Source organism: Arachis hypogaea, chromosome 13, assembly GCF_003086295.3.
Source record: "Arachis hypogaea cultivar Tifrunner chromosome 13, arahy.Tifrunner.gnm2.J5K5, whole genome shotgun sequence".
NCBI classification, from domain to species: domain Eukaryota; kingdom Viridiplantae; phylum Streptophyta; class Magnoliopsida; order Fabales; family Fabaceae; genus Arachis; species Arachis hypogaea.
Window position 1 is genome coordinate 87,288,625 of NC_092048.1, and position 23,707 is coordinate 87,312,331.

At 30.5% G+C, this 23,707-nt stretch overlaps 1 protein-coding gene across 2 annotated transcripts; it reads left to right on the top strand.

Moving 5' to 3' along the window:
* Positions 1-524: 524 nt before the first annotated feature.
* On the top strand, positions 525-23,239 carry LOC112732336 (protein REDUCED CHLOROPLAST COVERAGE 2). 2 transcript variants are annotated; one of them, XM_025781028.3, is made up of 23 exons: positions 525-1,437; positions 2,468-2,529; positions 3,802-3,894; positions 7,498-7,570; positions 10,614-10,964; positions 12,184-12,248; positions 12,388-12,519; positions 13,096-13,137; positions 13,220-13,744; positions 13,826-13,983; positions 14,311-14,827; positions 14,993-15,055; positions 15,131-15,232; positions 15,982-16,308; positions 16,389-16,481; positions 16,602-16,703; positions 16,791-16,895; positions 17,593-17,726; positions 18,343-18,526; positions 19,925-20,056; positions 20,136-20,248; positions 20,420-20,498; positions 20,603-23,239. In XM_025781028.3, exons 1-23 carry the CDS (start codon positions 1,368-1,370, stop codon positions 22,727-22,729), a joined length of 5,649 nt encoding a protein of 1,882 aa, XP_025636813.1. In that variant the 5' UTR covers positions 525-1,367; the 3' UTR covers positions 22,730-23,239. The 2 variants fall into 2 exon arrangements, with proteins under 2 accessions (XP_025636813.1, XP_072068200.1); XM_072212099.1 differs by lacking the exon at positions 13,096-13,137 and having other exon boundaries at positions 716-1,437; positions 12,388-12,528; positions 13,206-13,744.
* Positions 23,240-23,707: the final 468 nt, after the last annotated feature.

Sequence of the window (23,707 nt, forward strand, 5' to 3'; positions counted from 1 at the left end):
CATAATTTATATATATTAAAAATATTTTAAAAGATCAATTTTATATATTGACTATCTATCAATTATAAATTTTTTACTCATGTCCTACATCAAAATTATATATAAAAAATGACTATAAAATTTTAATATATATATATATATATATATATATAATCGAGCCAGCTCACGAGTTAATGGGTTTGAGCTGATCAAAGTTTAAGCTCGCCTCATTTAATATATGAGCTCAATTTCAAACTCAAACTCAGTTCGCTAGCTCGCGAATTTAGTTTATCGAACTATTAATAAGTCGAACTCGAACTGATTTATGAGTTGACTTGACTCAATTGCAGCCTAGTGAGAAGTGTTGCAAAACTGTGTCAGCTGCATAAAGGAATAACGAAAAGTCTTAGTACAACTACAATGAAAAAAATAAATAAAAGCTAATTTCTGATTTTTGTGTATGTCACGGCCGGTCGGCCCAATCCAAAGAGGGTGAAGACGACAAGAAAGCCTCTAATAAGTTGTTTATGCCTGATCCAATAATTAAGGTTTATATAGCACAACCAAAGATTGAGAAAGAGAGACAGAAGATGAGGTGTCATAGTAGAAGAGACATAGAAAAAATAGAAAAGAAAAAAATAAATAAAAATGAGAGGCCTGAAATCGCTATAGCCTTAAATTCTCTCCGTGCGTGTATGTGTACAAGAAGAAGAGGCTACCCTGGCTTTAGTTTTCCCCTTGGCTTACCTTATCCTATCCACACTCTCTTTTCTCTTTTGTTTTCATGTTTTATTTCTCTCTCTCTCAATATCTTCTCATGAACTAATCTCTATTTTACGTACCCTTTTTTGCGCTGAGTACCCCCACCTACACTTTCACTTGATCCTTAATTAAGCTCAAGATTCTTCCACACCCATTTCTGTTCAGTACTCAAAATTAAAGCTCTTATTAGCTTCCCGCACTTCTTCGGCTCCATTTATTCCGTTCAATATATTTTTTATTTCCACAAACAAGATAACATCTATTTTTTTGCTTAGCTTCCGTGTTTGAAGTTAATTACAAGCAGGTTTCTTGAGATTCAAACTCCTATTAAATATCGTGTATATTATGATTAATATATATTCTTTTTTGGCTTGTTGAGCCACATATCAACTGATGAAATGTGTTGATTTTTGAGGCACTGGTTGGTTAGATAGTTGCTGTTCTATCTGTTTGTTCACAAAGAAACTTGACATAGTTTAAGGACGGAGAATAGATTCTTCCCAGTTCACGTGCAGAAGGATTTCATTTAATTATTCGATGAATTCAACCATTGTGTCATAGTTATTTCCGTCGGAGAGGAAGCTTTATAATTGAACTGCCGGTTTAGTTTATTTTGAAGTACAATAATGGCTCCCAAAACTGGGAAAACCAAACCTCACAAAGCTAAGGGAGAGAAGAAGAAAAAAGAAGAGAAAGGTACGGTTCACATAATAATAGTCCATCCTGCATTCGATGCCTGTTTCATTTTCCCTTTCTGTTTATGTGTTGTCTTTGAATACAATGCCTTCTGTTTATGAAACATATATACAAGAAGTAGCAATAATTCCTTTGGCCGTAAAAATAGAAAGATAGACGCAATATGTCTCTCATCTCCTTCTTTTAATTATTCATTCTATTCTATTCAGTGCTTCAAATTCTCGGTTATGAACTTGCTAACGTGACTCAACTTCAATATTATTGTGCTCTTTTGGTTCTTGCATTGTTATTGAAAAGTTTTTTTTTACCAGTTTTAGGAGTATGTGATGTTCATGTTCTTTCATGTTTCCTCTTGCTAGACTAACGGCCGGAGAAAACTAAACAAATCAAATAAATTATATAATAATCAATGTCTAATATTTTAAAAATATTATCTTATTCAGAGATTAATCAAGAAATATTAAATTGATATTTGCCATAAGTATGTAGTTTTTTTCTATTTATAAAATCTATTATTTAATTATAATAATTATTTTTATGTAAAGAATATTTTATTATATTAATAACCTCAATTTATTGTAACTAATGTAAAATATATAGCAAAAATTAAAGATATAATTGAATTAATTAATAATGTGAAAAAGGTGCAATATCACAAGAAATCGCAGATTCGAATGTCCTTATTTTTTTGTTAAAAAAAATATATCACATACAGAGACACAAAAACTTGTATATTAAAAATTTGAAACAGGTCCAACAAGAACATGAGAATATTTTTTTTTCTCTTTAAATTGATTATTGACATTTATTAAAAATTGCTGATATAAAACAACTAATTAAGAAAAATCTTTATACTCATTCTATAATAATTGTTATCAACTTTATATAACATAAAGAGATTTTATCATCCTTTGTATGTGGTAACCAAACATTAAAGCGGTGTTACTTATCTCAAATTTCATTGGCTCTGAGAATTCTCCACCTTATCCTATGAGAATTTTAATCAGAATCACATTATATCCATTTGCAGTTTTGCCAACGGTCGTTGAGATTTCTGTGGAGACACCGGACGACTCGCAAGTTACACTTAAGGTATGGACTACGGATCGGCATTTCCAGTTTCTTTGTCTTCTTTCACAAATTACGATACTTGAATTTCGTTCATATTCGTTTATTAACACTCAAATTAAATATTAATTTATCTCTCACTAGTCCGCTTAAGCAAGTGTCGGGGGTTCGAATCCCGCCTTGTGCATGCAGCAACCCATTGGCCAGCGGCAAACCCTTAAATGGAGCTCAGTACCGCGACGGATTAGTCCTTGACCTGCCGGGTTGGGGGATACCGTGGGAAACCAAAAAAAAAAAAAATATATTAATTTATCTTCTTTTCCTTTTAATTCTTTCTTCTCTTCTTCAATCAACATAAAGGCGTATTTATATCTAAAAATGCTCCGAGTGAAATCAACTCTTATATATATATAGAGTCAAATCTCTTTGCTATAGAATAATCAAATCTTTTATTTGTGAAATAAAAAATCAGTCATTATTGTATTTTAATTTTGAATATAAATCTAGTTTAATTATATTATTTATAAAATCTAACATAAATTTGAATATCTTAATTATATTATTTATAAAATTTGATTATAAATATAAATATGTGGTCATTCCAAATTTCATATTTATATAATATTGTTTATTTTACTTTTATTAGAGAAAATGTTACACTATTTATATAAACAAAAATTGAATCAATATCACGAATCATTCAATACATTTATGTATATTTATAAATATTCTCCATATTATTTTAATATAATAATTAATCACCCAAAAAAAAATCAAATCTTTATCAAACTTTCAGTAATGGAGTAATCAATTTCGCACTTTTCACTAACAATAAAATTATTGATAATTTTTATTTGTTTTACTTTCACTCATATTTTAATTATAAATTTGAATAAAGTTTAATTATATTATATATAGAGTTTTATTATAAATAAATTTGTTTATTATATTATTTATAAAATTTGATTATAAATATGAAAATAGAGTTATTCTGTATTATTAGTTGATTTTTTGTATTCATGCAATGTGACAAATAAATTAAAAGTTTAACTAATATATATCTTAAAATTAAATGTTAAAATTATCATTAAAAAAGTTTTTAAACTTTTTATTATAATAAAAGTAAAACAAATATATTAAAAAATTGAATTTTTATATTTTTTATAAAATATCTTTTAATTAATAACATGTATCTTTAAAACAAACTCAAAAATAAAATATGAATAAAAATTTTGTTTTTTATTTTTAGCACGCGATTGTTTAGTACTATTTTGTATTTATGTTCTCTGGTCACAGGGTATTTCTACGGACAGGATCCTGGATGTGAGAAAGCTTTTAGCGGTACACGTTGAAACTTGTCATTTGACTAATTACTCCTTATCACACGAGGTATGCTTCTCTTTGTACTTCTAGATTTCCAGAAAATTGGAAAACAATAATCTCACTTTTAAATTTATAAATTATTTTTTTAATTATATTTTTTTATGTTCTTCTAACTATTTATAATTTTTATTTATCATATTAATATTTTATGATATTTTTCTTTATATCCATAAAAATTATGGATAATTTAAAAAAATATATATAACTAAAAAAGAGTAAAGTTATCAATATGAAAATAATATTATCATCTTCTTAATCGGATGACTTAAAACCTACTTTTCTTATAATTAAATAAGAAGAGAGAAACTTAGAACTACTTTGTTTGTGTTTTTATTTTTAACATTTTTGTTTTTAAAATTTTTAAAAAATGAAAATAAAAGATAAAATAAAAAATTATTAATTTTACTATATTTTCTTTTTTCTTAATAAAATGAAGAAATAAAATATTAAAAATAAAAAATAAAAACACACAATTTACCATTTTTTTTAAATTAATAAAACTCTTTTTCGACAACATGCACTTTATCATCCTTTTGTAATGTTATTTTGATAAATGTATAGGCAATAAATAGTCATAACCAATGGTTATCATGCATATAGAAAGGTAAAGGACAAATAATATAAGCTAACATCACACCTAAATTTTTTTGCCATTTTTTGTCAAAAATTTTTATTGAAAGATTCATGTGTCTAACAAAAAGGAATAATAAAGAATAAATTGTTATTTTTTAATCGTTAAAATACGAGTTGTCTAAATTAAAAAATTAAAGAATAAAAACTGAAAAAAAAGTTTACTCTTTTTAAATCTACTTCTTTCATGTTCTCTCTCCCTTTTTTCATATTTCTTTATTTTTTTATTTGAATCTATTGGGTTATTCATATTAGTATGAATAATTATATCCTACCATTTCTTATTAAATAATTGTTTTGATTTTTTTTAATTTAGATAACATTACCAAAGTTTTCTAAAGAAATAATTATTTATAAAAGAATAAAATATTATTTTAATTCCTAATATTTAGACTATATTCTAATTTCGTTTCTAATGTTTAAAATATTTTATTTTTATGTTAAGCATTTTATTTTATCCTATTTTAATCTTCGGATCAAAATTAAATTTTTTTTTTCAAAAATAAACATTTTTCTCTATTATTATTTTTTCTTATTAATCTATCACTTACGCATTCAAATGACCACAATAATTACTATGATCATTACAATTACAATATTTTTTGTTATCTAAAAAAAATTATAATGAAAAAAGAGTATTTTTTAAAGAAAAAATGTTAATATTAACCAGAAAATTAAAATAAAATAAATAATATTTAAAATAAAAAAATATTCAAAATATTAAGAATAAAATTAAAATTTAGTCTAAATATTAAAAACTAATATGAAATTTTATTCTTTACAAAAACTTAAAAAGTATACCATTTTTTAAGGAGTATAAATACAGATATACTCGCCTGCGCCCATGTCCAAAAAGTTCTAGTTTATTTATTTGTTAAAAATATGTGAAAAATTGCGCTATTAGATTTGGATATAACTCTAATCACTACTCTTAATAATTTAAAAAATAAAGTATTATTTTGATTTCTAATATTTAGATAAAATTTTAATTTGGTTTTAAATATTTTAAATGTTATGTTTTTGTTCTAAAAAATTTTAGACAGGTTTAATATTATCATATAATTAAATTTGACACTAATAATTAACAACATAATTAACGTGTACATTAATAATATTATTATTTGAGATATATTTTTTTCATGTATTAAAAAAACATAATCAAAATCGTCCTATAACTTCTTTTTTTCAATTTTCTTTTTGTACAAAACTCTAAATCCTAACACTCAATTATCAATACTTCAAAATTAAAGAAAAAATTTTTATATTAATGATCGTTGATAGATTGATTTTACTTACATACTGAAATCGATTGCTATTGGTGAAGGATTACCATATGTTCATAATACGTAGGAAAAGAAATGAAAGTAATCCTGAAGATCTATTTTATGCTTAAATTTCATTCTTATTTTCTAAAAATTTGTGAATTAATATAATTAATTCATGTTTTAAATATTTAAGCATGTAATTTAGTTATTTCTATTGAGATTTTTTAATAAATTAATAGTTAATTTATTTTAATTTTAATTATTTAATTAGGATTAAATTCTCATTCTTTTAATTTAATACCTATGTTATAATCAAATATTTGATTTATTTATTTATTTATTAAATTTCAGTAACTTTGGTCACATTAAAAGGAGTAAAATACAAAATTAACTTTTTGCTTGTTTCTTTTATATATATATATTGAGAATGTAAAATTTAATTTTATAGTTTTATAAAGTTAAATATTAATCTAATAAAAATCAAATTTTGATTTGATTATGACAACTAGGAGTTTTATTTTCAAGATAATAATAAGTGAGTACAAGTTTTTTTGTTGTCAGGTCGCTCATGGTAAATAAGAGATAGATTTATTTTTGACAAGCTCCTACCTTTTAGGACTTATCTTTGTCAAAGAATTTGTGTCAGTACCCATAGATTAAATTTTATACTCCCAAATTATCTAGATAAAATATAAAATTAAATTTTTAAAATTATAGTATTCAAAACATATTAATCAAATCAAAATTTGATTTTAATAGACTAACGGTTAGTTTTATAAAATTATCAAATAAAATTTGACATTTTCAATATATACACTTATATATATAGAAACAATAAAAATTTATTTTTATATTTTATTCTTTTTAATGTGATCAAAGTGTAAGATGAAATTTAATAAATAAATAAATCAAATTAAATATTTGATTATAACATAGGTATTAAATTAAAAGAATGATAATTTAATCATAATTAAATAATAGTAAGACAATATTGTATCCACTTAAAATTTTTTTGAAATTGAAATAGGACATTTAAAAATTTTCAGAATTAAAATATAACATATAAAACGTTAAAAATCAAATTAAAATTTGGTTCAAATGTTAGAAATTAAAATAATATTTTATTTTAATTTAAATTTATAATATGAAGATAATATATCCTCAAAAATAAGTTTATAAGTTTTAAATAAAACATCCACCCTAACAAATTGTCTTTGGGATTAGAGGAAGGAGAAAAAGTGATGCACTGGGAAGCTTTTCTAAAACAAGTTAGCACCGTTGGGCGTTGGCTAATACAATTTTCAACCATTTAAGCCTTTTGGTCTATCCTTCTTTGTAACATCAGTTTTTTGACTTTTTCTATCTTCTAAGTAAAAGAATGATAAAGTGAGAAAATATAAACAGATTAATGTCATTAATCACTTTTGTGAATTAATCTCGACAAATAAATAAACATTACAAAGACAGATAGTAATTATCTACAAAAGTGATTAATCCCTAAAATTATTGTCACAGAAAAACGCTAAAATTATTATTATTATTATCATTTTTTGGTGTGATGGATCAAGATTAATCCTCATTTGTTTTTTACTTTTCAAACCATTTTACCAAATTTTTTGAAATTTTTTTAAAGTGATGCAATGGATTAATGGAGTTAACCAAAAAGATCCCGCCTGGCGACTGGCGTTAACGAAGTTCGTTATTGGTTGCACAGGTGCGAGGTGCTAGGCTGAAGGATTCAGTGGAAATCGTGTCCCTCAAACCCTGCCACCTTGCCATCATCCGAGGTAAATTCTTCATTCTTCGTATCATATATTCATAGTAAAAACAACATATTTAACCAACTTAATTAAGCTCTTTTTGATAAAATAACTTAAATAATAAATAATTCTATTAAAAGTAATTTATAAATAAGTTATTTTGTGTTTGGATTTTTAACTCTAAAAGTACTTATTTTATAGAAATGTGATGAAAAATAGAAGTATTATGAGAGAAGTCATTTTTTTTAACTTCTCTATAAGCTCCTAAATAGCTTCTTAGAAAGTTACAATTTAGTTTTGAAAATTGCACCAGACATTAATACTACTACTTTTCATAAGTCAAAAGTTAAAAAAAGTTACTTCTAAAGTTTCCCAAACGGCCCTTATTGGTTTAGAGAATGGTACTGTCTCGGCTCAAGATTCGGTGGTCCAAGAACCTTTGGACTACTTAGTGGTCCAAGTAGAAAATATGTTTTTGGAGTTTTTTTATCGATTGCTACGTAGTCCTTGAACTAATTTTAATTACAAATCAATCCCATATATTTTATTTAATTATAAAAATAGTTTTTTATTTTATAAATTATTATTTTATCAATTATCTATTATATTTATTAACAATCAAATACAAAAATAACAACCAATTATATCCTCTATTCATCCTAATAATTCCAATTGATTAAAAAATTAACTTTGATCTCGTTACGTTCGTCCATGGCTTCCAAATCGTGTTTCCTTAAAATTCAATCGATTGTTTGAAAGTTGTAAGGTAGAATGGTAAAAAGCTTAAACCAATCGATTGTTTATACTTTCCAATCGAATGAATGTCTCAAAGTAATCGATTGTTGTTGTTACTCAATTGATTGAATTCACGAAAACAACATGGATTTGCCAAATACAATCGATTGAAAAGTGATGACATTGAAGTTTTAGCCAAATTCAATCGATTGGTAATGTAATCCAATCGATTGGTAATGGAATATCCATCTACTCAATCAATTGGTAATGTTCTCATTTTTCAGAATTCTGTAAAATTTTGCACAATTTATTCTATTCTACTCTCATAAATCACAAATAGGTTGTACAAATCCTCATTAATCCAATTTTTTTTTTCAATCACCATGATCAGGATCTTATTATCTTCTTGCACTAATATCAATGTATTAACATAAGAACAATTTTTATCACTTAACTTAAATCATTGATCCTGTAGTTTGGTCTAATTTGGACGAAGAAAATGTATTTCTACTAGTATTAATTAAATCTGTGATACTACATGACGAAATTAAAGCCATGGACGAACGTAACGAGATCAAAGTTAATTTTTTAATCAATTGAAATTATTAGGATGAATGGAGGATATAATTGGTTGTTATTTTTGTATTTGATTGTTAATAAATATAATAGATAATTGATAAAATAATAATTTATAAAATAAAAAATTATTTTTATAATTAAATAAAATATATGGGGTTAATTTGTAATTAAAATTAGTTCAAAGACTACGTAGTAATTGATAAAAAACTTCAAAAACATGTTTCCTACTTAGACTACTAAGTGGTCCAAAGGTTTCTCGACCACCGAATCCTGTGCCTACTGTCTCTATTTCTAAAATTTTAGTATTTCAGTATTTTTAAAAAATAGAGACACAGAAGACTAAATTTTTTAGAGATGGAAACTAAAATTTTAATAATATTTTATATCTAAAATACATTCATTTCAATTAATTAATTTCAATTTTATCCTTTGTGCAAACTAAATTAGAGTTTCATTCTTATTTTCTTTCATTTTGTACCAAACAAAATACTGAAATTTATTTCAATCTCTGACTTTTAGTTTCTGTTTCTCAGTCTCAATCTTTTCGTTTCTGTCTCTTCACTAACACTGTGTTTGTTTGAGGTGAAAATGGGAGGAAGGAAAAGGAAGGAAAAGAAATTAGAAGAAAAATAGTTATTTTCTCTTGTTTGGTTGAGGGAAAAAATGGGAGAAGAAAGAAAATGGGATAGAAAAATACTGGTGGGACCCACCAATTTTCTTTCCCTACAACCATAAAGAGAAAATGGAGAAAAAATTAATTCTCTCTCTACTTCCAATATTATCTCTTTACTTTTTTTAATATATATTATAAATAAATACTTAATTTTTAATATACATATATTTTTGGTGTCTTTTTAATATATATATATATATATAGTTAAAATGTATATAATATTTATTAAATTTAACTTCAAATATAAGATTTTATTATTTTATTATATAAAATTTATAAAATTATATACATTAATTATATATCAGCTGAATCTGAGTTACTCTAATTTATTTTGATTGAATTTACTCTAATTTATTTTGATTGAATTTAAGATTGGATTAGATTGACTTACCTAGTTTTACTTTTATCAATTTAACAAAAATACTATTCATATACTAAAATTAATTATTAATATATTTGTATATAAATATATATATAATTTAATTTATTTTTAATATATATTTATATTTTAATATATATTCTATATTAGTAATTAATTTTTGTAGTTAATTTTTGTATACATATAATATAATTGCCAATTTAATTGTATGAAAGATTCTAGTATCAAACTACACCCATTAAAACTGTGGTTCACCAATTTGTCAATTGAGGGTGTTTGAAAAGCTTTAAAAATTGTTTTTTTGGATTTTTGACTTATAAAAAGTAGGAGTATTAATATTTGGTGTAATTACAATTCTCTAAAAAACTATTTAAAAATTTATAAAAAAAATTAAAAAAAATAACTTCTTTTATAATATTATTTTTTTATCATATTTTTATAAAATAAATATTTAAAAATTAAAAACTAAAAACTAAAAACTAAAATAATTTATTTATAAACTATTTTTAATATAATTATTTATTATTTAAATTATTTTTTTTTAAAATTTAATTAAACTATTTATCCAGACTAAATAAGCTGTTTTTGTCCGGTTTTGATAACTGAAATTTAACTGACCAACTCTCTCGACACTCCTCTCCTTTTCTTTTCTCCAATTTTTTTATTGAAGTTTTCAATTTATTTATGTAATTACTATTTTCTAGAGGACTACAGCGAAGATCTCGCCGTCGCTCACATTAGACGACTCCTTGACATCGTCGCATGCACCACCTCCTTGGGCAAGTCCACCGCCAGCAGGCCCACTGTCAAAGAACTCGCCGCCGCCAAAGACTCTGTTTCCGTGGACAACGAACAGTCGCAACAGAGCTTTGGCCCAGAAAATGGGTCCGAAACGAGTCCAAAGCCCAAGCCCAGCGACCCGAATTCGGATTCTGGAAATGCCAAGAGCGAGAAGGCAGAGAAATTGGAGGGAGACATATCCATGTGCCCCCCACCCAGACTCGGACAGTTTTATGATTTTTTTTCATTTTCGCATCTTACGCCGCCGTTTCAATGTAAGCTTTTCTTCTCTTCCCCGTTTCTATAATTGCTATGTCTGCAAATGTGTTTTCTAGGGGAGTCAAAGCGGGTAACCCGGCCCACCAAGCCCGTCCCGTCCTTTCGAAGTGTCGTTTTCATTTTCATCGCAGCATCATGTTGTTTTACTAAGCAGAAGTGAGAAAGTTCATATCGTTGAAGAAGAATTGTAACATAAAAGACTTAAAACTAGTAAATGCTCAATTTACTCCCTGGAATTTCTTTGAATGAAGTTGGTCCTCAATTTCTATTTTTTGTTTATTTTCCCCCTTAAATGTTAGGTACTAAGTATACTCTAGAACCAACTTGATTCAAGCATGAAATTTGAGAGACTAACTTGAGTATTTACTCAAAAGTTTATGTTTTTAAAACTTGAGTTTAATTTTCATGCACTTAAAAGTGTAAAAAACGTGCAATCACAACGTTTTTCTTAGATGACCATTCATGCGGTAAATCTAAAAGATAGTATTATGTGATTGGATACACGTGGAAAATGGTTTTACATGATAGTGTATCAAAATTAAATTCTTAAAACTTATCTTGAGCCAACGCATTATTTATTTGTTTATTTATTTATTCTTGAAGAATTTAATTTTGATGCATTGTTCGTGTAAAGTAGTTTTACACGTGCCAATGAGTTATAGTTCAAATGGCATAGTCTCCCCATACTCAATCCCATACTCAATTAAGAGGTTGCGGGTTTAAGTCTCATATCTTTGGTAAAAAAAAAAAAATAGTTTTACACGTGCATCCAATTACGTAACGCCACATCAGTAAAAATAAGCACGACTGTTACACTGTCAGCGCATCAAAATTAAACTCTATTTTTGAAACTGCATGCATTTTGCAATATAAAAACCACGTAGCTTCTGGCATTGTAGAAAAAAAATGTTATTTTCTTTTACTTAGATGAATCTATATATGTTTGTGGAAATATTTTAGATAAAATTCTTTAAGGCAAACGGTATTTAATTTTTATTCGATTGTTTTCTTTTCTTTACAACTTCTAATTCAGTTTCCTCTTTAATAAATTTGTTACAATGTAGTTTACAGGCAAATGGGTTATGCCTGTGGATTTTAGCTTGGTTGAATAAGTAATCAAACTATTCAGGCACGGGAAACCAAGAAGACTTTGGTTGATACTAGATTGAATCCAAAGCTATGTTCTTTTTTGACATACTTTTTGTTTTCTTGCAGACATACGGAGATCAAACCGTCCATTCCTTGAGGATAAGACAGAAAATGATTTCTTTCAGATTGATGTGAGGATCATGTTGTTAACAGTTTAGCAGCCGGTTTTGTTGTTGTTGGGGTGTGTGTGTGCGCGCGAGCCTTTTTGATTGAGCTTTGGTAGACTAACTCATCTTTGACGTGGGATTGCTATGGATATGGCATGTGCAGGTCAGGGTTTGCAGTGGTAAACCAACTACTATTGTTGCTTCAAGAACAGGATTCTATCCTGCTGGAAAACGTCTTCTTGTCTGTTATACTTTGGTTGGTCTTCTTCAGCAGATAAGCAGGGTGTTTGATGCTGTAAGTTTAGTGTTTGCTTACGGTTGATGCTATAAATTATTTCTGGCCCTTCCGGATCACTTAATTTGATTACTGTTTGACTATTTGAAGGAATAGAAGAGTCGTTGGATTATTATAAAATTTTTTACTTTCTTCTCAAAGTATATGTTTATGTTAGTAGAATGTGAAGGTCCAAAGGATGCTTAGTGAATTTCATTTGTAAGCTTTGAATTTGCCTGTGTTTGACAGGTATAAATGTAGAAGTCGTCCTTGAAAATAGCAACATAGCATGAAAATTATACTCATAACCCATATCCATCTCTCTCTCTTTCCCCCCTCCCCCTTAAAATTAAAATCTTTTAAACGTGGACTCCTATCTTGTGTTTCTTTTCTGTACAAAAACCTATCATCATATCTAATGAATTCGAAACAGTGTAAATAAATGATAGCACTGGAAGCAAATACATGAGAGATCTAATTTCATAAACATTACATTGTATCTTTAAAGTTACCCCACGAAATTGATGGTGCATTGCTCTAAACAATATCTATTTCCTTTTAAGAATTAATAATAATGTATTGCAATCTTTCATGCAGGCCTACAAAGCTTTGATGAAAGCTTTCACGGAACACAATAAGGTATATACTTCTCAGCATAAATTTTCACACTACTCTGCTACCTATACTAGACGTTCTTAATATCATAGTGGCATCTTTTCAGTTCGGCAACCTTCCTTATGGTTTTCGTGCAAACACTTGGGTTGTTCCTCCAGTTGTTGCTGACAATCTATCTACATTTCCTCCACTTCCCGTGGAAGATGAAATGTGGGGTGGAAATGGTGGTGGGCAGCGCAGAGATGGTAAACATAAAAAGAGACGGTGGGCCAGAGATTTTGCAATACTAGCTGCAATGCCTTGTCAAACAACAGAAGAGAGGCAAATTAGAGATAGGAAAGCGTTTCTTCTTCACAGTTTATTTGTCGACGTGTCGGTCTTTGAAGCTGTTTCAGCAATACAGCATCTTAAAGATAGTAAGCAAAGCCCTTTCAGTGATACAACTATTCCAACTTCCTATGAAGAAAGAATTGGAGATTTGACTATAAAGGTAACAAGAGATGTATGTGATGCAAGTTTGAAATTGGACTGCAAAAATGATGGGAATCAGGTTCTTGGATTGTCGGAGGAAGAACTTGCTCAGAGAAACTTGCTTAAAGGCATAACTGCTGATGAGAGTGCAACTGTCCATGTAAGTGATATAATAAGTGTTGTGAACCTATTAGAATTCCCCTAAGTTCCTTTTTGATAAATCATTCTTTTGCTCTTGTAGGATACTCCTACTTTAGGTGCAGTAATTATACGACATTGTGGCTACACAGCTGTTGTGAAAGTTTCAGCTGAAATGGATTGGGAGGGGAGTCCTGATTCCTTGGAAGTTTCTATTGAAGACCAGCCTGAAGGAGGTGCAAATGCCTTAAATGTTAACAGGTAATTTTAATCACTGCCTTGATCTACTTTGGTTATTGGGTACCATCATGTGTACCTACACAAATTTAATTCTTGGGTTGCATTCTTGTAAACTTTAACCTGTGAAATCATACACCAATAATGAGGAAAAATGCTGGCTTGGCAAATGATAGTGCAATAGTGACAATCTGTTTTGGTACATCTGCTTTTATAAGTTTTTGATATGACCCTATTAACATATTAGCTTCAGCGTGAGGATGTTTTTAGTTAGTTTTCTTGGATATTATTATTATTATGATAATATTTTCTTTCCTTTATTTTTTATTTTAATTTTTAAAACAAAATTAGCTTGAGGATGCTGTTGCATAAGTCATCTGCATCCCAATTGTCAAATACAACTCAACGAGTTCAGAGCACAGATAATGAAAATTCACGTTCTGCGGTGTCCTTGGTTAAGAAAGTTCTAGAGCAAAGTTTACATAAACTAATGGAAGAACCCACAAGATATAATAAGTCTATCAGATGGGAGCTAGGGGCATGTTGGGTGCAACATTTGCAAAATCAAGCTACGGGAAAGACAGAGACAAAAAAGACGGAAGAAGCTAAACTTGACCCTGCTGTGAAGGGTCTTGGGAAGCAAGGTGGGTTGCTGAAGGAATTGAAGAAAAAAATTGACAACAGGCACTCTAAAGTTGAACATGGGAATGATATTTCCACCTGTAATGGTGTTGATACAAACAAGCTAGATGCCAGTCAACAGTATTTAGAGAAACAAGATGAAGAAAAGGAAACAAAATGGAGAAAACTGCTTTCTGATGCTGCATATACAAGACTCAAGGAATCGAAAACTGGTCTTCATCTGAAGGTTGTTTAAAACATCTGTATCTTCCTTTTTCTCTGTGCATAAATTGTAATGTGATTCTCCCAAAGATTACATGAAATTTGTAATATCTAATGGTATTATCATAATAGTACTAAAAATTAAGGATATACTTTGATTCAATACTTTATTGGTTCTTTATCTTTACAGTCACCTGATGAATTGAGGGAAATGGCCTACAAATATTATATTGATACTGCCCTTCCAAAGCTGGTTAGTTTCTTACTTATTAACATGTTTATCTGTTACTGTGAAATATATTTGATTATTGTGACTTCAAATTCCTAGGTGGCAGATTTTGGCTCCCTTGAGCTCTCACCAGTTGATGGAAGGACATTGACTGATTTCATGCATACTAGGGGATTGCAAATGTCTTCCTTGGGAACAGTGGTAATATATTTAATCATTCATCTTCTTTTGCACCCTTTAACCAACTGTTTTGCAGTGTTTCTCTTTGACATTGTGCAAAATAGATCAAATGAAAATTCGGTGATGCTGCTAACTATGGCTGTTTTTTATGAAACAATTGATAAATGAAAACCATATACTATTACAGTATTGCAGCAGAAGAAATATAATGAACTGGCTTTTATAGATTCCATGGATTGAGAATGGAATGGAATGTCCTCTCCCAGGTTACAGTTTGGTAGCTTTAGGATTAGCACTCCCATGTTTGTACATAGAATCAAAGTTGGTTCAAATTATTTGAATGTCTGTCATGGTATAAACAACTAAGTTTAGCAAATTTCAATTTTAACATATGTGTTCAAGCAAAATAGGATGATAGGAATAGAAAATCAAATCTCATTCCAAATAGTATGTTAACTCAGACCCAACTTCCATTTGAGAATCTTCATTCTTAATTATGTAATGAGGTATGAGATAGAATCACAATTCTCTACTTTTGGAACGGAGCAGAGGATGCTTAGTAGTCTGCACATTTCTCAATTTATATGTCATCATAGCATCTTAATCTACTGTTTCCTGACATTGAATTCTACTACAACATACTTGCTCTTGCTCTCCTGTAGGTTTGCAATATGTCTCAAAGACACTGTTCTCACACGGGGCACACACATGCGTGCACACACACAACTTTAACAATAATATGTTATCTTAATTCTGTTTTCAATTGCCAGGTTGAGCTTGCAGATAAGCTTCCACATGTACAATCACTATGTATTCATGAAATGATTGTTCGAGCCTACAAGCACATCTTGCAAGCTGTTGTTCCAGCAGTTGATGATTTTTCTGATTTGGCTTCATCGATAGCCGCATGCTTAAATATTTTATTTGGAACACCATCTTCTGATTCTGATACTAATGATGCCAAGATCATTAGTTGTTATGAATTGAAATGGAAATGGGTAGAATTATTTCTTTTGAAGAGGTTTGGGTGGCAATTTAAGCGTGAAAGTTGTCAAGATTTAAGAAAGTTTGCAATTCTTCGTGGACTGTGCCATAAGGTTTGAAAAAACACACACACTAGGTTGATTTTGTAATACAGTGATATATTCCGTTATCCAATATGAGAATCTTTTGACAGGTTGGGGTTGAGCTGGTTCCGAGGGACTATGATATGGATAGAGCCTCTCCTTTCAGAAAGTTTGATGTTGTAAGCATGGTTCCCATATACAAGGTAAAATATAGTACAAAGTGAGTTGGTTGCAAGGAAAATTTCATCACTATCATTATTATTATTGTTATTACTGTTGTTGTTGTTGTTGTTGTTGAATTGTAATTGTGATTGTTTCTGCAGCATGTGGCATGCTCATCTGCTGATGGTCGCACACTGTTGGAATCGTCGAAGACGTCATTGGATAAAGGTAAATTGGAAGATGCTGTCAATTATGGCACTAAGGTATGTTTAAATTCAATCATCTTACAATATAGTTTGTTCACAAGACCAATAGTTAAATGAATTAACATTCCACATTCAATGTTGAAGGCGCTTTCAAAATTAGTGTCAGTATGTGGGCCTTACCATAGAATGACAGCAGGAGCATATAGTCTTTTGGCCGTTGTGCTTTACCATACTGGAGATTTCAATCAGGTATGTGTTTTATATATTTTAAGTGCTCTTTGTTTATTCATCAGAAATGGTGACATTTGCTGTGAAAATGAATGGCAATTGATGTGCGCTATGTCAGGGTCAAACTATTTCTAATATACAAAACTTGTTGATTTTATAATTCACTAAATTTTCCAAATATTGGGGGGAAAGAGCATTTTTTTTTTCTGGACGTGAATTACATCTTTTCTGATATAAATATTTACTCTTAAAATGTGGTAGAGAGATTTTACAAGTTGCAGCATTATCTTGTTCATCCCAGTCGATACTTGATATCAAATAGAGACCGCTATCAACATTTATTCATTGCAAAGTCTTCAACTGATAAATATTTTTTTTATAAATTTGTTAGTGGTGGAAAACATATAATACACTAGGTTCTGTAACTTACATTTTCTTCTCTATGCTAAGTTTTGATGGAAATATCATTTCCTAATAAATGTATTATAGCCTGAACATGTGATAGTAATGCTCAGGTTGCAGCAGAGAATTCCATGATGATGACATTTTTCTTACGTAAATTTTGATTATTGCAAATGACATTTCAATTAAGAATATAAGGTTGACATTTTCTTAACTCATTTGGAAACATAGACACAGATCAATAAAATATCTACTTGCTAAGCTAAAGTGATTCTAGTCAGTATCATCGTAATCATTGTAGCAATGATTTTGTTAGGCAACTATCTATCAGCAAAAGGCACTTGATATTAATGAGAGAGAGCTTGGACTGGACCATCCTGATACCATGAAAAGTTATGGAGACCTTGCTGTTTTCTACTATCGACTCCAACATACAGAGTTGGCTTTAAAGTATATTTCCCTATCCTATTAAATTGTCGAATTATTATACCATAGCAATAACGTTTGTGGTTCATTGACTATCGACTCCGACATACAGAGTTGGCTTTAAAGTGTATTTCCTATCCTATTAAATTGTTGAATTATTATACCATAGCAATAACGTTTGTGGTTCAATGTATGAGAATCTATTGTTCCAATCTTCTGGGATCCTTTCTATCTCTATTCTTTCTTCATAAAACTAACATTATGGTAAAGTAATAATACTGTCATTGGAACAAAATTCTAAAAGTGGTTCAAGTCCTCAGAATTCGGCCATTCCTTTGTCTATAATTACCTTAAAGTATGATTCGCAATTATAAACTAGTAATCTTTGATGGTTTGTTTTATATCATTGTGGGGACCATTGATTAAAATCACAGATAGGAGTGTCATCCCATGAATTCATTAACCTAATTGCTTTAGTAGTTGTTGTTCAAATTATAGGGATCTGGCAGTAAGAGATGATATATGCTGGCTAATGTATATAAAATTGGTCATGGTATCAAATGGGAAACTCCTGTGAGTTATTCTTGTTCTGCTGCTGAAATTGATTTTGACCAATTTTATGTTTTTCCTTATATGCTAGGTATGTCAATCGAGCACTATATCTTTTGCACCTTACTTGTGGACCTTCACATCCAAATACTGCTGCCACCTACATTAATGTAGCCATGATGGAAGAAGGATTGGGAAACGTCCATGTTGCTCTCAGATATCTTCATGAAGCTTTAAAGTGTAATAAAAGGTTACTTGGAGCTGATCATATTCAGGTTCTCTCTCATTCCAAAGCATGAGGAATTTTCCATGTGTTGCATGAGTCATCTTATTTTAGAATGGCTTGACATGTTTCTAGAACTTTTGAAACTTAGAAGCATGCTCATGTATGTGCACTAATTAATGTCGGACTACGTTCAAATGGATAGTAAAGAAGTGGGACACGACATAGTTTATTTGGTGACAAAAATAGGGATTCTAAGCTAACCACTTTTATTCAACCTTTTCTTCATGATTCATGAAGATTAAAATTTGTAACAGACTGACTTATAATTGTTGGAAACAAATAGGTTTTCAAAATCTAGCTTGACTTGAACCACCATGGTTTCTGGGTTTGAACCTTTTGAGCCACTATTTTATTGTCAATACTAAAAGCTCAAAGACAACTTGGTTCCAAAGTGGTGGGTTTACAAAACCTAAAAGTTGGAGATTTGGGCACACCTGGGTGGCCATTAATTAGCTGAATCAAGTAAAATGAAATTCTTGCTAAAAATTAAAATAAATAGATAACTCAACATGATATTTAAGTACAAAAGATTTTAAAGAAGATGAGGGAACCAACATTTAGTTAGCCAACTTTGGGGTTTATAATTTAAAGTTTAGGGTTAAGGGTATATAATTTGGTGGATTCTAGTATGAGTATACTATGGTGACTACGGTGATTATGCAAGTGTTGTTAAAATTAAAGTTACATTTTCTTTTACATTTTGGTAACACTTTTTTTAAGCAATACTTTTTAAAGTGTTGTTTGACAATAAAAAAACATTACTTTAATTTTAGCAACACTTTTTGAAACACAATAGCCACCGTATCATAGTCATACTAGAATGACTTATAATTTAGTGTCTAAAATTTAAGATGAGCAAAAAGTAATTTTAAAAAAGTTTATTAATGTTGGCTGCAAAAAGTTGGTTCTCTAGCATTACTCATGAGAGGCCATCGTTCTCTTTTATGTGACATTTGCTTTTCAAACTTAAACGAGCTGACATAATATGATTTTCTGTTATTTGCAAAAGAAATAAAAATTAAAAAATTGTTTGGTTGGACTTTGATGCCTTGAACATAAAGCTTAGATCGTTCTTATAGTGGAAGTTCAATTCAATTGATCTTGCAAGTTAAAAACCGATAAATCTTTTAATAGACACTATTTGTTCTACACAATGTATAAGTCACAATTATAGTTGAAAAACCAATCGAGTACAGAAAATATTATATCATATCATATCTTGATTTCTAACAAATTCTTAGAAATGCAATCAAATCTTGTACTGGTTTATGTGGTCGCATGCCATTGTTTTTGTTGGCACATTATACGCTTGAGTTCTTGGTTCATATTAATTAGATTAGGGTAACTGGCATCTTTAACTTGTTTTATGAATTCATGGCTTATTCAGACAGCTGCAAGCTATCATGCAATAGCGATTGCTCTTTCTTTGATGGAAGCATACTCGCTAAGTGTTCAGCATGAACAAACAACCCTCCAGATATTGCAGGCTAAACTTGGCCCTGATGATCTAAGGACACAGGTAGGTTGCTATTCGATGGTAGATGAAATACATTCCAATTGTTTTTCTTGTTCTTCAAGCCTACATGAATCTATTACAGGATGCTGCTGCTTGGCTAGAATACTTCGAATCAAAGGCTCTGGAGCAACAGGAGGCTGCACGCAATGGCACACCTAAGCCAGATGCCTCAATTTCCAGCAAAGGTCATTTAAGGTACTCATTACAATTAGCACAAGTCCTTCTTATTTGAGTACCCCTGTTTCAGTTCACGACATTTTCACTGTCTCTGAATGGCCTGCAAGACTTGAAATTTAAATTAAATTTCCATTTTAGAAAGAAAAAATATTCTCTGAAATTTTATGCCTATAAAAATGATTTTATCAGTGTGTCAGACCTTTTGGATTACATAACACCTGATGCTGATCTGAAAGCAAGAGAAGCACAGAAAAAGGCCCGTGCGAAGGTATCACATAACTCCTTTCGTCTATGAATACACTTGTCCTTTCCTGGGTACTTCTTTCTTTTCTCTATTTCATTGAATGAAACCATTTTTCATGAATCTTACAGTTAAAGGGAAAACCAGGCCAAAACTGGGAAACTACATCAGATGAAAATCACAAGGTTGAAGATGTGTCTCAAGGTTATTCACTTGCTGAGACTACAAGTGACAAAGAAAATAAAACAGAAGCTCATTTGGAAGAACACAGGATTCATAAAGTTGAGACCACTCACTTAGATGAAGCACAAACAGTACTGAACGAGAGCAATAATATGGCTCAAGATGACAGCTCAGATGAAGGATGGCAAGAGGCTGTACCTAAAGGTCGTTCACTTACAGGGCGCAAAACTGCTTCGTCGCGGAGGCCTACCCTAGCAAAACTGAATACAAATTTCATGAATGTTTCTCAGTCGTCAAAATATCGGGGCAAGCCTACAAATTTTTCTTCTCCAAGAACAAACATAAATGAGACTTCTTCCATTGGTCCATCCTCTCCTGTATCAAAAAAGTTCCTCAAGAGTGCAAGCTTCAGTTCTAAAATAAATAGCCCCAACTCGCAAGCTGTTGGAGCAGATAAATCAGGGGATTCAAATTCAAAGTCAGCTCCGGCAAGTCCAGCTGATAACATTAAAGCTGCTGCTCCTAGCAGTGCCATCAGTATTAAGTCAGCAGGTAAACTTTTCTCTTATAAAGAAGTTGCCTTAGCCCCACCTGGTACAATTGTCAAGGCTGTGGCTGAACAGTCACCAAAAGGAAACCCTGATGTGAGTCATGAGATAGTTGCAACAAAGGAGATTGATAGTGATGTGCCAAGTACAAAGGTTGCAGAGGAAGATTATGGTCAGAAACCAATGGATGATAATCAGCAAAGCTTAGTACATGAACACAAAGAAAAACAATTGGTGATTGATATGGTAAAAGGTAATGAGGTCCAACATGAGGTTGTGGAAGTTGAATCCCAGGAGCAGAGAATAGCCAATGATGATTTGGTAGATAAAAAAGTTGAAGAAGTTAATATCACAGCCATGGAGGTAGAGAATTCTGGTTCCTTTTGGCATATAAGCAACAATGCCTATGAAGATGCATCAGTGATAGAAGTGATAGAAATTTGCCAAGCAACTTCCTCTGATCCAAATCCCCTACCAAGGTTAGTTGAAGATTCAAAACATTTATTTGACAACGATGACTCTGTCTCAAAAGAGAAGGTCAAGGAAGATGAGAAGCAACAAGTTATTAAGTCACTACCAGCCGAAGGAGAAAAGCAAGATGCATTAGAAACAGGAAAAGAACCAACCAAGAAACTGTCTGCAGCTGCACCACCATTTAATCCATCCACAATTCCAGTTTTTGGTTCAGTTCCAGTTCCAGTTCCAGTTCCAGTTCCAGTTCCTGTTCCTGTACCAGGTTTCAAGGATCATGGGGGAATTTTGCCACCACCAGTAAATATTCCTCCCATGCTTGCAGTCAATCCCCGAAGATCAGCTCATCAGTCAGCAACTGCACGGGTTCCATATGGTCCGCGAATATCTGGTGGTTACAACAGATATGGGAATCGTGTTCCACGGAATAAAAGTGTATTCCACTCCTCAGGTGAACACACCATTGATGGCAATCCCAACAGCCCTCCTAGAATAATGAATCCACATGCAACTGAGTTTGTACCTGGGCAACCTTGGGTTCCAAATTGCTATACTGTTTCTGCTAACGGATACCTGGCTCCTCCAAATGGAATTCCAGTTTCACCAAATAGTTTCACACCCATGTCTCCAAACGATATCCCAGTGTCACCCAGTGGATTTCCTACTTCATTAAATGCTATCCCAGTGAATCAAAACGGGCTTGCAACATCTCCAACCAGTTCTACAGATTCAGCACAAGTTGTAAATGTTGAACCGAATGCTGAAAACAAGGATCAAGCTCTTGATGTGGAAAACAAGGATGCCTCCTTAGCGGAGGTGATCATATGTGAGAGTGAGCAGCAGCACGCTGAGCAAAATCCTGGAAATGTATCTGCCATTGATGAAAATTGTTGTCCCAGAACGGAAGAGAAGCATGCAGGCTTTGGCTTGACAGCTGGTTGTAGTGAAGAGGATAAAGTGACCACCAGCAAGGAAACATTAGATGAGGAAAAGCCAAGCAAGTGCTGGGGAGATTATAGTGATGGCGAAGTGGAGATGATTGAGGTCACAAGTTAAATAATGACATGCTTTTTCTGACCTATCAAGCTACCCTGAATGTGATGCCAGGGACTTGACTTAAAGTTCTTTGACCTGAATTTTCACGGCGGAATTGACTTAAAAGTTCTTTCAAGCAATGTGAATGTTATATACATATTAGTACTACTCGTTTACTGTGATTAAGAGGATCAGGTTTTATAGCCTGTTTTGGGATGTTACCATGGAAGGATTTGTAGATTAACTATCTGGCACTGTCTTCAATCTTTTCCTAATATATATTTTTCCTGAGATATCGGCATATCGCCTGCTTTGCGGTCATAAGACTCTGAACTGATGACGTGGTGTCATTTTTGAGGCCAGTGTATGTTTTTCCAAGTGGTTATCTTTGTAGCAGACTTTGTATTCATGAATTTGTTCATATTTCTAGTTTGAAACGGTATGTTTCATTTGATAAATGACAATATTCAGCACCAAAGGTGATGAAGTATTTTACTATTTTGAGAATGTGAAGCAAACATTGTATCTTAATATGGGCTGAAAATTTAGATATGGATGATTGGATGTTATTTTGGTGAAATGTTTTAAAACGGGACTCACTAGTCGAAGATATCGTACTATTGCATGGAACATTTTAAAGTAATAGAAAAAATTTAGAAATTTATTATTTATTTTAAATTTTAAAATTTTAATTTTATTCTTAAATAATATACTTCAAATTCTTTAGAAATGTATAAGTATATAACTTTTTAATAACATAAATATTAATTTATCTACAGAAGTATATTCTACGTTAAATAAAATTAATACTAATTTGTTCAATTTAAAAAAAAAGATATTTACAAACTATATATTTTCTAAAACATAAAGCTTTATTAACATGATGATGCCACGTAATTATAATTTGTTTCTCTGTTGTTAGTACTTAGTATAAATAGATATGGATGAAAGCAAGCTGAAGTGATGTAGAGGTAAAAATGCTTTTGTAGATGGAAAAGT

Excerpts from the sequence above, each read along its gene's own strand:
- LOC112732336 (XM_025781028.3), top strand. The coding sequence starts at position 1,368 with ATGGCTCCCAAAACTGGGAAAACCAAACCTCACAAAGCTAAGGGAGAG. Across the intron at positions 15,056-15,130 it reads ATACTGCCCTTCCAAAGCTG|GTGGCAGATTTTGGCTCCCT; the intron begins GTTAGTTTCTTA and ends TCAAATTCCTAG. Across the intron at positions 16,309-16,388 it reads TTCGTGGACTGTGCCATAAG|GTTGGGGTTGAGCTGGTTCC; the intron begins GTTTGAAAAAAC and ends ATCTTTTGACAG.